General features: G+C 37.1%; 1 protein-coding gene across 1 annotated transcript in view; it reads right to left on the bottom strand.

Annotated features, from left to right (window-relative positions):
• Window positions 1-8,227: 8,227 nt before the first annotated feature.
• nlk2 (nemo-like kinase, type 2) overlaps window positions 8,228-14,503 on the bottom strand; it is a 164,098-nt gene continuing 157,822 nt past the window's right edge. Inside the window, exons 9-11 of the mRNA XM_028807112.2 lie at window positions 13,505-13,703; window positions 10,996-11,089; window positions 8,228-10,129 (exon numbers count right to left, since the gene is read on the bottom strand). Coding sequence (XP_028662945.1) covers window positions 10,075-10,129; window positions 10,996-11,089; window positions 13,505-13,703 — 348 coding nt within the window. The 3' untranslated portion in view covers window positions 8,228-10,074. The remainder of the gene's footprint in view (window positions 10,130-10,995; window positions 11,090-13,504; window positions 13,704-14,503) is intronic.

Genomic DNA, 14,503 nt, shown 5'->3' with positions numbered 1-14,503 from the left:
AAATAATGCAAGTTCTTTACAAGCCAGAGCCACCCTTTGTGATAAGTGGTCCGTAGCGGTGTGCTGATTTTAAATAATCATGCACTGCACGAGTGCAAGCTCTAATGAGGTGCGAGCACGCTTCGCTCAGAGGACGGCACCTGCTTGATCATGATAATCTTCTTAATTCCTCAGAGAGGATGCAGAGTGTTTGCACCTGTGCCCCGTGAAAAGCATTAGAGGAGACAGAGTCGTGAGACCAGCATTGTGGAAAGAAGCAGGATGAGCCAGGCAGTGTGGGTGTGAGGCACAACTGTCTTTGGCCAGCGAGGGTGCAAAGGATCGGCACTCTAGGCTTATCCTACACCGATTAATTGTTGAGGAGTGGGAATGACTGAGGTGGCGTCCTACCTCAGGGGTACACCAGAGGTGTGAGAAAGAAGACTGGATGACAACCAAATACAGTGGTCTGGCCGATGCCACTTGGAGGCATCTAAGATGGGGCCAGGTGGTGAGGACCACGATTGCTTAAGTCTCCACCAGCTGAGTAAGCAATGGGTGAGCTGGGGAGACTGAGTTGGAGAGGTGCTGGGCTTGTTCAACAGAATATGAAGGACGCGATGGCTATTGGTTTTAATATCATTTTAATCTGGATTTTTAATGCATGGACAGTCACTGTTTTAAAGGGATTATTTATTGTAGAGTTTTGAGCACTGCACTTTGTTTTGAACACTGTTTTGTTTTAAATAAAACCACTGGAGCACTTTTGCATCAACCCCTTGCTTTGTGTGTTGTGTCCTCATCTGCTGGCTCATCCCTTGGTTACGTTATCAGCTGTAACAGGTTCAAGAGGCTCCCAAGAAGGATCTGGTAGTGCGAGGCCGACCCGCACAGTCACACTGCCAGTAACAACACAGGCATATCTGGTCATGCTGGACAGCTTAACATTACTTCTACACGTTCAAAAACTTTATTGCTGCATTTTTAGTCAAAAGTGTCTGGAAATCTATATACATGAAACTGCTCATTTCAGGGAATGCATCTGAGATCAAGGACCTCACACAGCAGTGTATTTCAATGCCAATGATGAGCAAAGTTAAAATTTTCAGTGAAACAATCTGTAGAAAACTGAATTTGCAGTGAAACACTGTATTGCTTCAGAAAGAAATTCAGAAAGTAAAATGTGTTTCGCTCTCAGCAAAATATATCCCATTTACATTTACATAAGATTTAGTCCCCATTAGGAAGTGTTTCAATACATTAACTTGGCATGTGTCTGCTTGTCATTTAGCATTTATATATGAATCTCTTGTGGGGGGGGGAGAAAAAAAAAATCAGTAAATTGCTTACATCTTCAACTAGCAGAAGCCTGTGGAGAAAGTAATGTGGACAAAGGTACATGTAGCTGTGCTAATCAAATAGTTTAAAATGGTTCAAAATGCAGCTACCAGAAAGGTTTTCCAGCAGTTAATATGTGTACTTCCATAGTCCTTACTGTACTTTGTTCTGTCCTCATCAGAATGAAGAAAAGACATTAGTCTAACATTGAGGCTTTCATAATCTCATTATACTTTAGATAGCTAAACTTTGATTAATTTTGTTACTCTATTGTGATTTTCTTCATGTTCTTTAAGACTTTCAATGACACTTACGATGCTAAAAAGCTGTTCAGACTTCTTCTCTATGGCTTCTTTAAGCTGATTGAATTCTGGACTGCTTTCTGTTGACCTTCTTTGCATTATTAAAGCTTGGATTGTTCTTTCAGAGTGTGGACTCCACAGCTCCATTGTTTCAACTAATGCACATTAAAAGCATCTACACTACTCTGGTGACGGCACCTTCCGTATTTGCAAGGTTATTTAAGATGACTAAACTAAACTTATTTCTTTCAGTCTGTCTTGAAGGAATGTTGGTGCTTCTCAAGCTTCATGGCGCACTTCTATGTTCAGTCTTTATCAGCCAAACAGCAACAAATTTGCAGGTAAATGAAAGTGTATGGCACCGTACGTTGTTCATCACAGTTCTTTTAACTCGAGTCCTTCAGGTTTTCCACTTTTGTTTCCGAAATATGAGACAACTTTGTCAGGCACTTAAAATCTCTTAGTGGCAGTTTTCAGACTGAAAATGTAGCTGCGCTTGTTGAGGATTTCCAAATACACAGTCCAAGTGTCTTCATTTTAAAAGTTGAATTCAAAGCCTACAGGTCACACAAAAAAATAAAGAAAGTTGATAATAAACACACACACACACATACACAAACTTCTTGTCTATTATGTTCAGTTAAGGTTTAAATTTCTTAAACTTTGTATATGTTATCACACACTCGGACCTATGTTTGACGTATGTACATCGGATCAGAGAAGTACAGTATATGCCCTTAATACCTCTCTCCTTAACTACAATCTGCGGGTATTCTATGCAGAAGTATAGCAAAGCATTAAGTTTATTCCATTAACTACTTAGCTTATTCTGGGTAAAACAGCATCTTCCATAATCTATGTGAAACCTACATTCATTCAAACTACAGTAAGTGTGCATTTACAATTAACATTATCTTAAAACATTGGTCTTTTACAGTACGGTTTTGTGTGTGTTTGTGTAGATGTCCCATTATTTAAAAAACATGCAACATTCCTCCTTTGGAATGTGAATGAGAGACATAAATAAAATTTATAAAATTTCCCAGCGTGGTACAGATTCCATGCTTTACACAGCTGCAGCTAAGAACACAGGCAAACACAGAAGTATGAACAAGGCGATAAGGAGTAGTATTCTTTGTTTTCCATCCCCAAAAAGAACCTTTTAAATATCAGAAAAACTCTCTAAGCAGTTTCACACTTAACCGTTACAAAACACATTTTAGTGCCAGTTTTCAAAATTGCATATGAATTGAAATTTGCCTGTTTCGCTTCACTATTCAGGGCATTTCATCATAGCCAAACTAATTTTTCTGTTTATGCCCTTCACAAGATTTTAAACACACCTTTTGTGTGCAACAGAAGAAAAACTTATTGCCAAACTCCAAACTTACCTGCCTTTGGCACCAGCTCTGGTCTGTCATTCCTTAAGAAGAAATATATAGTTCTACATAGCCAATGACTCAGTTATGCATGTAGAGGAAGTGCAGGAAAAACTGAGGACCTCAGGGTGATTATGAACATAATAAAATGATTAGTGATACGCATTCGCTTAAAGCAGAAAAAAAGTAAAAACAAAACATCATTGGGATTCAAAGTAGGACTGTAGACACTCTGCATTTACCTGGAAATTATGGCTGCATACAGATACAGTGTGCAAGTCCCATCATATCATCGCCAATTTAAGACTTAGACTGCTGCATTGACACATAATAAGGTCAAATTGCATTTGTAACACTGAGGAATTTTTTTGTTTTTCACTGTGCTTCTACTGTTTCATACACAGAAATTGACTGAGAGTCCATATTTACGTACAGTATGTGCATTTTATGACCGTCTCTTTTGAATGAATATTTCTCATATTGTTGTGTATATTCAGTTACGTTCATAACTGTATTTTCCCTTTAATAACTGAGATTCCTTTCATTGTGTTTTGTGGGTGGAGCCCCAGGAGGCAGGGCCATCCTGACATCATTCCTTCTGAGCCCTAAATCTGGCTATTTATGGCCAGAGATGAGTAAGCTCAGATCAGGAAATCATTGCGCTTGTGTTTGGAGATAAGAGTGTTTTGATATTTTTTGTGATTTTCTTGCTTGTGTTTAAGGCTTTTTGTCTTCTGGATTGAGTTTTTGTTGACTTGATTGCCTATTTTTGCTCTTTTTAGCATTTTGCTTGTAACTGCTATATCATCAAATAAAACTCACTTATAAAGATTATTTAATTGCCCTTTTCACACTGGCCCTTTGATATATTTTGGGATTTTTGTATTTATCTAAGACAGCTTTCCATTTTTGAGGCCTGCTAGGCTGGAACCAGCAGTTAGCTTCTAGAGTATGATGGATTGTGGTGAGCCTCTTTTGCACATGCCGGTGAAGGTCCTGGCCTACATATTGTGGAAGAGTTAGGAGGCCTCACACCATTTTATTATGTTTGTTGACTTCTACTCACCACACACAACTTGTAAAATGATGCTAAAGTCTGCAGTGAGTGAGGAACTCTCATTACTTTAAAAGCTATGTCAAAGAACACAAGAAGATAAGCTATCCGCAAACTAGCATGTCATTGAGATAAAGAGTATGAGCAAGAACTCATAAGAAGTTCTGCCCTTTAAAATGCAAGATAACTAGACAAAATGTTAAGTACAGAAATGTAAGCCCCATTTGCCAAGCTAGACAAAATATTTGTACACTGTTGGCTTTTTTATGTTTGGGTTAGGTGGATTGGTGATTCTAAATTGGCCTTAGTGTGTGCTTGGTGTGTGGGTGTTCGGATTCAGCGGGTTGGAAAATGGATGGATGGGTTTACATTTGCTCATCTATTTTCTAAAAAACATAAGAGGAGTTATTAAAATGTCTTCAGCCAGAACCTGAAAGGGGTCTTCTATTGTGATGATTTTTATAGGTGGATAAATATTTCCTTCTTTGTCAAAAACATGTGAATTACAAGTTTCCAGCATTTGTGGTTTATAGCATATATATCTCGTTTTAGAAACAGCAAAATCAAGTAACACTCTATAAAGAAAAATGTGTCTTCAAAGATTTAGTCTCACCTAGTAAATATGTGCCAGGACCAGCTCCTTCACATGCCAATGTCAAGACACAGCACACCCCTCTAAAATGACCCATCCAATGTCTGACAATTCTCTAATATTGACAACTGACTGAAAAGTGATACTGTGCATTCATCAACAGAAGATGAAATGTGAATACATCACCATGACCCAGAGTCCAAACAACTGAAAAGATGTCACGATTCTCCAGCACACAAAAATATTCAATGCCCAAGCCACTGCCAGCAAGATTATCTACACATTTTTTTTTGTGACTTTGAGGGTGTTGCCCATATTAAGCTCACCTGACAAAAAAATTAATCACCATCCATGTAAGAGGTGATACATACTTCAGACCCCAAAGAAAGGACACACTTGTATGAATACTATTCTACAACTACTGTAGCTGCATCATGTGCTACAGGGTTTGTAAAACTGACAAAGAGTAGAGGTGTGTCACGGGTACTTGTTTCTATCCATAAAAAATTATTTGCACAAAAGATGTAAATGATTGCAAAAAGGGGTTATTGTGTTCAACTGTGCCAAAGGGCAGAGTGTACAGAAAGGTGCCAACTCTGCAGGTGTGTTGAAGCTTACTTTCCAATGGGTCTTTATGCAGTTGCGTACATCACATTTAACTGGTAATTGTTGCCAGAACTGCAGTTGAAAGGCGGTGCTCAAAGATAGGGAGCGTGGTTGCGTGTCACATATTATGTTATGCAACCTGCAGTAAACCACTTTGCCACCATGAAGAAATTCCTGTAGTCAATGAAGGTTCACAAGACATTTCTGAATGAACACTCAGAATGGACCTGCAAGCCATATCTTAAGCAGAGTATTGTGGAAAAGGCCCGTACTAAGAGCTATTCACAAAGCTGCTCAGTTACAGAGGGTGTGAAGCAACAAACATTGGACTGTTGGCAGCTGGAAATGTGTTATGTGGTTTGATGAGCTGAGTTTCCGTTTGTACTTGATTGATGAAAGGTAGAAGGTACATCAAGGGCAAGGCAGCTCTCCAATGTTCTGGAGGAGTTATAGTTTCAAGAAATGTACTTGAACCAGAAGGGTTACACTAGGCTTCCATGTGACCATGTGTTAACTTTTGGACTTCATCTCCAGAGTGAACAAAGAATGGCTACCCAAGTCTTCCAATCACCTGGCACAAAGAACATTGTAAAGCATTCTTGCATCTCAACTGGCTTGCAAAATCCCCAGATTTAAATTCCTACCAATGAAACACTAGCAGAGCCATCTGACCATTCTGTCCAAGCTACTGGATGTGGTGCTGAAAAACTGGATGAAAATTGATGTTGTCTATATCTGCAAATTGGTGGCATCCTTGCCGGACTGAAATGGAGCTGTCTGTTGGTCTCATGGAGGAAGTTACATGCTATTGGATAAGATTTAGTCAATCAAAATGTTATTAACATTTAACAAAAAGTGTTTAATTAAACACAACTCAGAAACCTATTAATAATAATAATTCATTACATTTATATAGCGCTTTTCTCAGTACTCAAAGCGCTATCCACACAGGGAGGAACCAGGAAGCGAACCCACAATCTTCCACAGTCTCCTTACTGCAAAGCAGCAGCACTACCACTGCGCCACCTGTGAGGATATTGTTTATAAGACAAATGCAAAAGAAATTAGACATACACCTTATAACAAAACCCACTTTCTCTGAAGAAGTTTCTTCTCTTAGGTAACAAATAAATGTTGTTTACTAAGCCCACACAATAGCCTTCCCCACAAGGGGAAAAAACAAAGGTGAGATAAGAGAGTGAGGAGAATAACCAGCCGCACACTACAATTCATCTTTACTCTCTTTCAGACACACAGAAACCACCTGGTGAGCCAAATAATTTTAAAATTGTTCAAGAATATTTTGAATTTATATAATCTGTTATTTTGTAACAATACCTTAATGAAGATGAGTAAACTTTTATACAAAATTCCCATGTTCTGAAAGTGCACATGGTGTTTATTTCTTAAAAGTACTGTATATGAAATAATTTAAATACCATGGAATGCAAGCAAAGTCTCTCAATTTGACACTGGTGAATAAAAAACAATTAACTGTGAAAAAACAATAATGAGGGGGGCCTACTCACCAGCCTGCTACACTCCTTCTGATCTAAGATCCGGAGTTTGATATTTGCAAACTCTATCTTCCCTTCTTCTTCTTCTTCAATGGGCTCCAATAACAATGTTGTGTAGTATCAATAGCACACAAAACAATCATAGTGCAGTATGGCAAAGGTAAAAGTCTAATGCCACCTTATGATTTATGAAAACAGTGGAAGTGCATTTTCCATGAAGCTATGCTTGTATCCATACCTTGCGTTCTATAAGGCTGCAGTTTTAGTTATGTGTGGCATTGTACTGTTCTTTGGCAACTGTCTTGAGAGTTAGTTACATGTGTCTACAGATTGCATGTTGGGGTACCCACGCTTACCCAATAGTCATCCACCACCAAACTTGCTATTTGTTTTCTTTTCTCATCTGTCAAACTGGTTCAGATGAAGGATGTGTGAATACTCCCTGACCACTTTGCTGTAATATTTTTAGTGACAGAAAAAAGAAAACTGAAACAAGCCTTTAAAGGCAGCTGTAATTATATAGGAGGCTGGACTATGAATAAGTATGGGTTATGACCAACTGAATTTATCTGAATAAATGTGCAAGTGTTGGGTTTGTGAGGTGGTGGTCAGAGACTCATACATAGATTTCAACTGACATTGTTCTTAATAAGTTGCTTTTATTGTAGTCATACCATATCTACTCAAACTTACCAACCTCGCGTTTTTGTCCTTCCACGGTTTTTCTTTACTGCTTCTCCCTAAAACCAACTGCAACTCAGAAAATGACCCTGTCAAAGTAAAGAAAGCTACAACTGCAGATTCTTCTCAACATTTAAAGAACACAGAAATATTGTGTTTCTGGAATTAACAGTTACAGTCATTTATAAAATGTAATATCACAAATATATTAATGCATTTCACCTTGAAAATATCACCTCAATTGTAAATCTTGGGAACTGTCATGAGCTCTGTCTGGGGAACTGCTGTCTGCTGCTACAGCTGGAACAAGAGGTAGCCAGTTTAAGCAGTGCTTACTTATTAACAATTGGGTCAGGAGCATGTAGATTATGAAGGATTTAACAATTTAGTTAAATAGGTTTTGAAAAACACTTGTAAATTAATAACTGATTTTAAGATGTAGTTTACAATGTTGTTAGCATTATAACACTTCTGTGAAACACACTCCAGTTCAGCCCATTTTTCCCCCAATATCTTTTTATGTAAAACAAAAGAGATTATGGAAGTAAACTGTGACAAATTCCCATGTAAGAGAAATTATGACTGCTGTTTAGTCTATTTACTTAATGAAAACAGTTGTCACTTTCTACTTACCTCCCCAGTTTATTAGCTGTACCAAATGTAACTGAAAGACCATTTTATACAACAGAAAGCAAGCAGTTTGTTTGTTCTCGAAGGAGTTCTCAAAGAGAATGCTCAAAAATAACAGAAAAAAAATGGAAAAACATGAAAACTATAAATTATTTTAAAACGTAACATTTAATGAATTCTCACCACTTTATTTAAAATCTACAATTTCAGCAAGTGGCCTGCAGTTGTGTAGGATAATATAACATGCTTGAGACTTTCATTTTTGTTTTAATAAACACAAATCCTTCCAAGAATTTAGTGAAAACCCAAATATAAAGCTTAACCCCAGAAATGGGCATTCACCCTAAACTGAAAGGGTAGTGTGTGACTTCAAAAGATTTTATAAAAAGGTATGCCATTTAGCCACACCGAATTCAGTCTGATGTCGTCTAGACATTGCTTTATTAGACAGCATGTGAATATCCATAGAGAAAGTGTCAAATAAGCACATTCAGCCTCCCTCTCTCACTATACACAGCCCTTCAAATGGAAGAACAACTGTGTTTTTTACACTGTAGTTTCATTATTGTTAAAATATCTACAAAAAACTTCTGAATCATCTGTTAAATCCTTAGGGGTCACTGATAAATAACATGAATAAAGTGAATTTAACAGTCGAGAATTCATGATTAAACAGTGTGTTTTGCTTAAACAGAAGTATAGGCATTTATTATTTCCTTCTTAAAAAATGTCCAATACACTTTTTTTTTTTTTTTTACTTTGGTGGAAAAGAAACTCTTTGATGTGTGGCTTTATGTATTATATATAAAAAGGTGGAAGGGACATTCAAGTTTTAAAGCTCCACAGTTATAAAATAAAAATGTGGAGGTAAACAAACCTAGTTATATAGTTTAGGAGGTAGCGGCCTTCAAAGTGAGTCCATTATATACATATATAGAGCATAATTCAGAATTGATCTAAACAAGAAAGGAATTGTCCAAACATACTAAATTAAATAAATAAAAAATCTGATTCTGTTAAGACATAAATAAAATATCTTGTCTTGCATGGCTGCATTTTTTCCTGTTAAGTAAAATGTAAAAGGGGGAGGGAAAAAAAATACTGTATGTCACAAAATTCACAGCCCTAGAAATGTGCAGGCTAGATCACCTCTATACAGTAAGATTCTTTTTTATTTAAACCTAAACATGACTGAATTTATGTACATGTTATAGTTAATGGGTCATGAGTAATGCATGCTAAAGGATTTAAGAAATAATGAGGAAACTTCTAAAAATATATTAAATAATTATATTTAGCAATTATACAAGTGGGTGTATACTATGTGCATTGTGCAGAGAACAGAACTAATGCTGGGCTTCACTGAAGAAGAAATCCAGGGAGTCTGCTTTCTCAGAAACAACAACCTCCTCTCAGAACAGCACACAACGCAGTTTGAGCTCAGCGCAGGACAAGAAGCTGCTACAAAGTTTTCGATGCCAACTGATCCACCCACTTTCTTATCAGCCACGGCCAGCGGGCACTGTGCAATTGGTCTCATCGAACTTCTTATTCAGTTTTGCAGGAATAAATATCTTGAAGGAATGGCTCAGGCTTTCTCTTCATCCATCATATTTTCTTCCACTATTTAAATAAATTAATTATTTTGGTTCAGTTTCACCACAGTCCAAGTATTTTTCATTCTGAATTACAGCTATTAAAGCCATTATTCACATTATTTTTTGCTGTTCAACTTTTTCATTTTTAATACTCAACCACTGCTATCTCTATTTCCTACCTAAATTTTATATATGCATCCACTTAAATTATGTTCATATATAATATGAATGAAAGATTCTATGCAATTAGCAGTGGCTGGTTATTTAAAACTTCATTAGTAAAATTACAGTACACACATTATTAAAAGAAAAACAAAAGAAAAAATAAAACAAAACAAAAAAATCCAAAATCTTTTGTATTCCAGTGAATTGCTACTCTTGTCGTCAGTAGTCCAAACTTATTCCCAGACGAGAGGTGAGGGAGGCATCTCAGATGGCTGAGCCACAGTAGAACTACAAACAGTGGAGAAAAAACATTAGTTATTATTTATTTAGAATATGCCTTTATCCAAAGCAGGATAAAATACATACACGAATGAAGTGCAAGCATCAAAAGCAACAGAGAACAAAATGTAAAAAATTTGCAAGAGAGAGTAGTATTACTACTATAGATGTATACCTGAAACTTGACTAAAGCAATAATCAGTATTCTAAACACAGTGCTAGTACACCAGCAGCTATCCTGTAGAGAAGAAACTAAACAGTTCCAAAACATTTAATGAAGAGGTGCATTTTCAAATTACAACAAAACATGAGTAAATTGGGTGCAGTTTGAATAGCCAAAGAGAGATCATTCTAAAGCTTAGGAGCAAAACAGAGAAGCCCTGGTCAACTCCTGGCACTTCTGGCAAGAGTGGGGAACAGTCAGCAAACAGGCAGAGGCAGAATGGAGGCTTATTGAAGGGACATATGGAGAGACCAAAAACTAGAAGTAAGTGACTGATCTGTTTATCCATTTTTGATTCCATTTATTCCATTTCACAGGTACCTATCCTGGCATCCTTACACTTAAACATATACTTACTCATTCTGACCCAAATTAAATTCATCAGTAGAACATAAAAAGAATATGTAAACCCCACGTAGGTAATGATTACATCATAATTCAAATCCAGTTTTCAGGGGCTATGAGGCAGTAGCACTAACCATTGCACACTCTGTGCTGCCTCACAGATATAACTAAATTGCAAATTCACAATATACATATTTATGAGTATGTACTTTAATGCATGTATAACAGATTTATGCATTAAATGCTTTAAAATAACAACATTATTGACAAACAATATACAACAAGATGCCTGTGCTGGTGTCCATACCTAATAAAGCTTTTAAAAGCAGCAGACTGAGGGTTGATGCAGAGGGGCACTCGATTTCCTTTCTGTTCTTCCAGGATAAACTGGTGAATGATCTCTGTATTGAAGATAATTAAAAAGAAAAAAAAAAACAGGATATTTAAATATTATAATCATAACACCTAGAAAAAAGTATTTGTTCCCTGTCCAATTTTTTTTACATTATTTCATATTTTCCACAGTAAATATTGGTAGATTTTTAACTAAAATCTAATACTGAATACAAGGAACCATCAATAAACAAATCATTTAATTTATTTATTTAACAATGCAATACCATCCCTGTGTGAAATAATAATTCTCTATCTACTTGCTCTAGTTGAGGGTATTTTCAGGAGAGGCATTTATTTATCTCGTCTTCTTTTATTTGATCAAGCCAACTTTTCTTTGGGACTCCACATAATTGCTTCTCTCTTGTACTAAGGCAGAGGGTGCTCTTTGCGACTGTCTGTTTGTTGTAGTGGATCACATGCTTATACCATCAGAGACTGGCAACTCCCATGATCCATGGTATGTCTATATTGAACACATGGTTGAGTCATGTTACCCAAGTGTCCAGCGGAGCACCCATATTTTCATAATATGAAGTGCTTTTTCGTGTTTCAAAGTCATTGGCAAACACTCTGTACCATACTGAGCGACGGTTTGACTGATGTCTTGCCTTGAGGTATCTTGGCCTCTTGCATTCACTGAGGACTCCAGTAACCTGGGGCCATTTAAGCCATACCACATTGACTCATGCACAAGGATAAGGAAAGGTGTCACCACTGAAGCGGATGAGCAACCTAGGTTATTGAAATTAGTGGACTTATTGAGGTCTTGTGTATCAATGCTTATTTCAAGTATTCTGTCTTCTGGAGTTTCAGGCAAAATCCATTCCACTCCAAAAACATCTTTTGTTGTGTGTGGAGTTTGAGGTCTTGACATGTTTCTTTTATAAACAGGATATTATCGATGTGCAGCGTTTGGATCTCTGCCATGGCCATGTACAAGTAGAGGGTAAAGAATAAATGGATGACAGCTGATTCTTGATGCACACCAACCTGGTAGAGTAAATGTCAACAACACACTGGGACACTGTATGATATCTCTGACGCTGGCTTCAAGTGCACATAGGCTTTAAGAATGTAATGGGATGAAAGGATTGACCAAGTAAATTTGAGGGGGGATCCTATTGAATGCCTTCTCCAGATCCAAGAATACCATATGGATCAATTTACTCTTTTCGTGATGGCTCTCCTTAGGCAGGCGGGCAGCTTAAATCATGTCTGTTTTATACTCTTAACAAACCCCATTGCTTGGTAATGTTGCTAACAATGGTGTGAAGGTAACTTTCAAGGGCGCATTCAAATTTCTTAATTGTGTGGCATAGCAGATGTATAGGGCAGTAGTTTGGGCATTCGCTTTGGTGTTGTTATTAGTGGGACAGGACTAGAGATAAGTTCTCCAGTTGCTATTGGAGGGTGCAGAAATTCATTGCTGCAGATTGTTGAGATATATTGACTCCAGTGTTGGAGGATGGCTTTTGGGTTTCACAGGATTTGCAGGTCTTTGTCTTTGATGTCCTTGATGTGGCCGATATCTTGAGTGAAATAGTGTCATGAGCTGGCTACGTGATAGGTACACTTGACCAGTGGAATAAAGATATTACTGTGTAAAGCAGTTTTAAGCTTGTCTCCAACAAAGACAATGTCCATCGAAAAGGTTTACTTTTAATCATCAGTTTATTTCTGAAGACTTTTAGGATTGACTCTAATGGTAAAAGCTAAAGTTTGTCAGATTAATATAAGTGTGATTGTTAATCAAACTGCACACCCTAATTACCCTATTGACTGGCAAGACTTCAGTAGAGTTTAAGAACTGAATATATTTTTTCACATATGATTATAGCAGGGCGGCATGGTGGCGCAGAGGTAGCGCTACTGTCTCGCAGTAAGGAGGCCCGGGTTTGCTTCCCGGGTCCTCCCTGTGTGGAGTTTGCATGTTCTCCCTGTATCTGTGTGGGTTTCCTCCAGGTGCTCCAGTTTCCTCCTACAGTCCAAAGACATGCAGGTTAGGTGGATTGGTGATTCTAAATTGGCCCTAGTGTGTGCCTGGTGTGTGGGTGTGTGTGTGTGTGTGTGTGTGTGTGTGTGTGTCCTTAGGTGTGTTGGCGGCCTGCCCAGGATTGGTTTCTGCCTTGTGCCCTGTGTTGGCTGGGATTGGCTCCAGCAGACCCCCCGTGACCCTGTGTTCAGATTCAGCAGGTTGGAAAATGGATGGATATTTATAGCACTTTTTTTTTTTTTTTACTTTACCTACCAACAAATAAAAGAATTACCAAACACATGCATATTTTTCCTCTAATACTTTTCTTTGCATACGAATGTCCAAAAGATGCATATTAATTCACTGACAAACAAAATGTAAAACCAAAATTAACAAACATGAATAATATACATTCAATGTAATTTTTCTAATAAGATTATTTTACCTTTAACCTGACGAACTGAAGTGAGGTTCTTTTCAAACCCATCATCAAATTTGGGATTAGTAATTGGCTCAAAGTCACTGGTATAAACCCGGCCAGAAGAAGTGGTATAACAGCATTTGCACATGCAGGTGTGGTAGCGTAACCTGCCCTCATCTAAGTATGGGTGAGCCAAGGCATCTTTAGCAGATATTCTTTTTGACTGGAATAAAAGAAAAAAAGTGTTGGATAAATTAAACACTCTTATGTATCTGGAGTACCACTTAGAACATAAAAATAATTACTACACATATGCCTTATGAAGGAGAGAGCAAATGCAGACTTCTAAGGTTTAATTCTAAAAAAAATAAAGAATGTGGTGGTGAGGAATATCAAATCTATTATAGCATGTGCGGTTTTCTTAAAATAAATAACAGGAATGAATTCATGTACTATTTCAAACTGACACAAGACATATTTCTAATATACTGTAAAAGGTATATATTTAATATAACAAACCATGGACAGTTTTTATTTTTCTGCAGGCAAAATATAATCTACGGGAATAATAATATGAATACAACAATTAAAAATAGTTGCTCTGAAGCCAGTATGGTTTGTTACAAACTAGTTGCCATAAGTCTAATGAAATATTACTTATCCTGCCTTCCATACAAGTTTAATATTCTTTTAAATTACAAATTCTTATCATGTCTTATTCTATTTTTTGTTTTCCCCAAACAGACATGAATTTGGCTGGGCGTACTGGAACCTTGGATCTGGCAAATACACCTTGATCAAGTTAACTAATCTAAATTGAATTCCACCTTTGCACATTGTTTATTTCTAACCCCTCTAGTCAAAACATAGTAATCTTTCTTAATCCGATCACAGATAAAGTAGCACATTAAATCAGTAATTTGAAAGTTTTTCTCAAGCTGGCTAATTCTTGTACCAAATGTAGCTACAAACAGCAGTTACTAGGCCAAGCTCCACAAATTCACATTACGAAAAATCCTCTGA

Source organism: Erpetoichthys calabaricus, chromosome 8 (genome assembly GCF_900747795.2).
Source record: "Erpetoichthys calabaricus chromosome 8, fErpCal1.3, whole genome shotgun sequence".
NCBI classification, from domain to species: Eukaryota; Metazoa; Chordata; class Cladistia; order Polypteriformes; family Polypteridae; genus Erpetoichthys; species Erpetoichthys calabaricus.
Note: the sequence above shows the minus strand (reverse complement) of the source record. Positions and strands in the feature narration are given on the sequence as shown.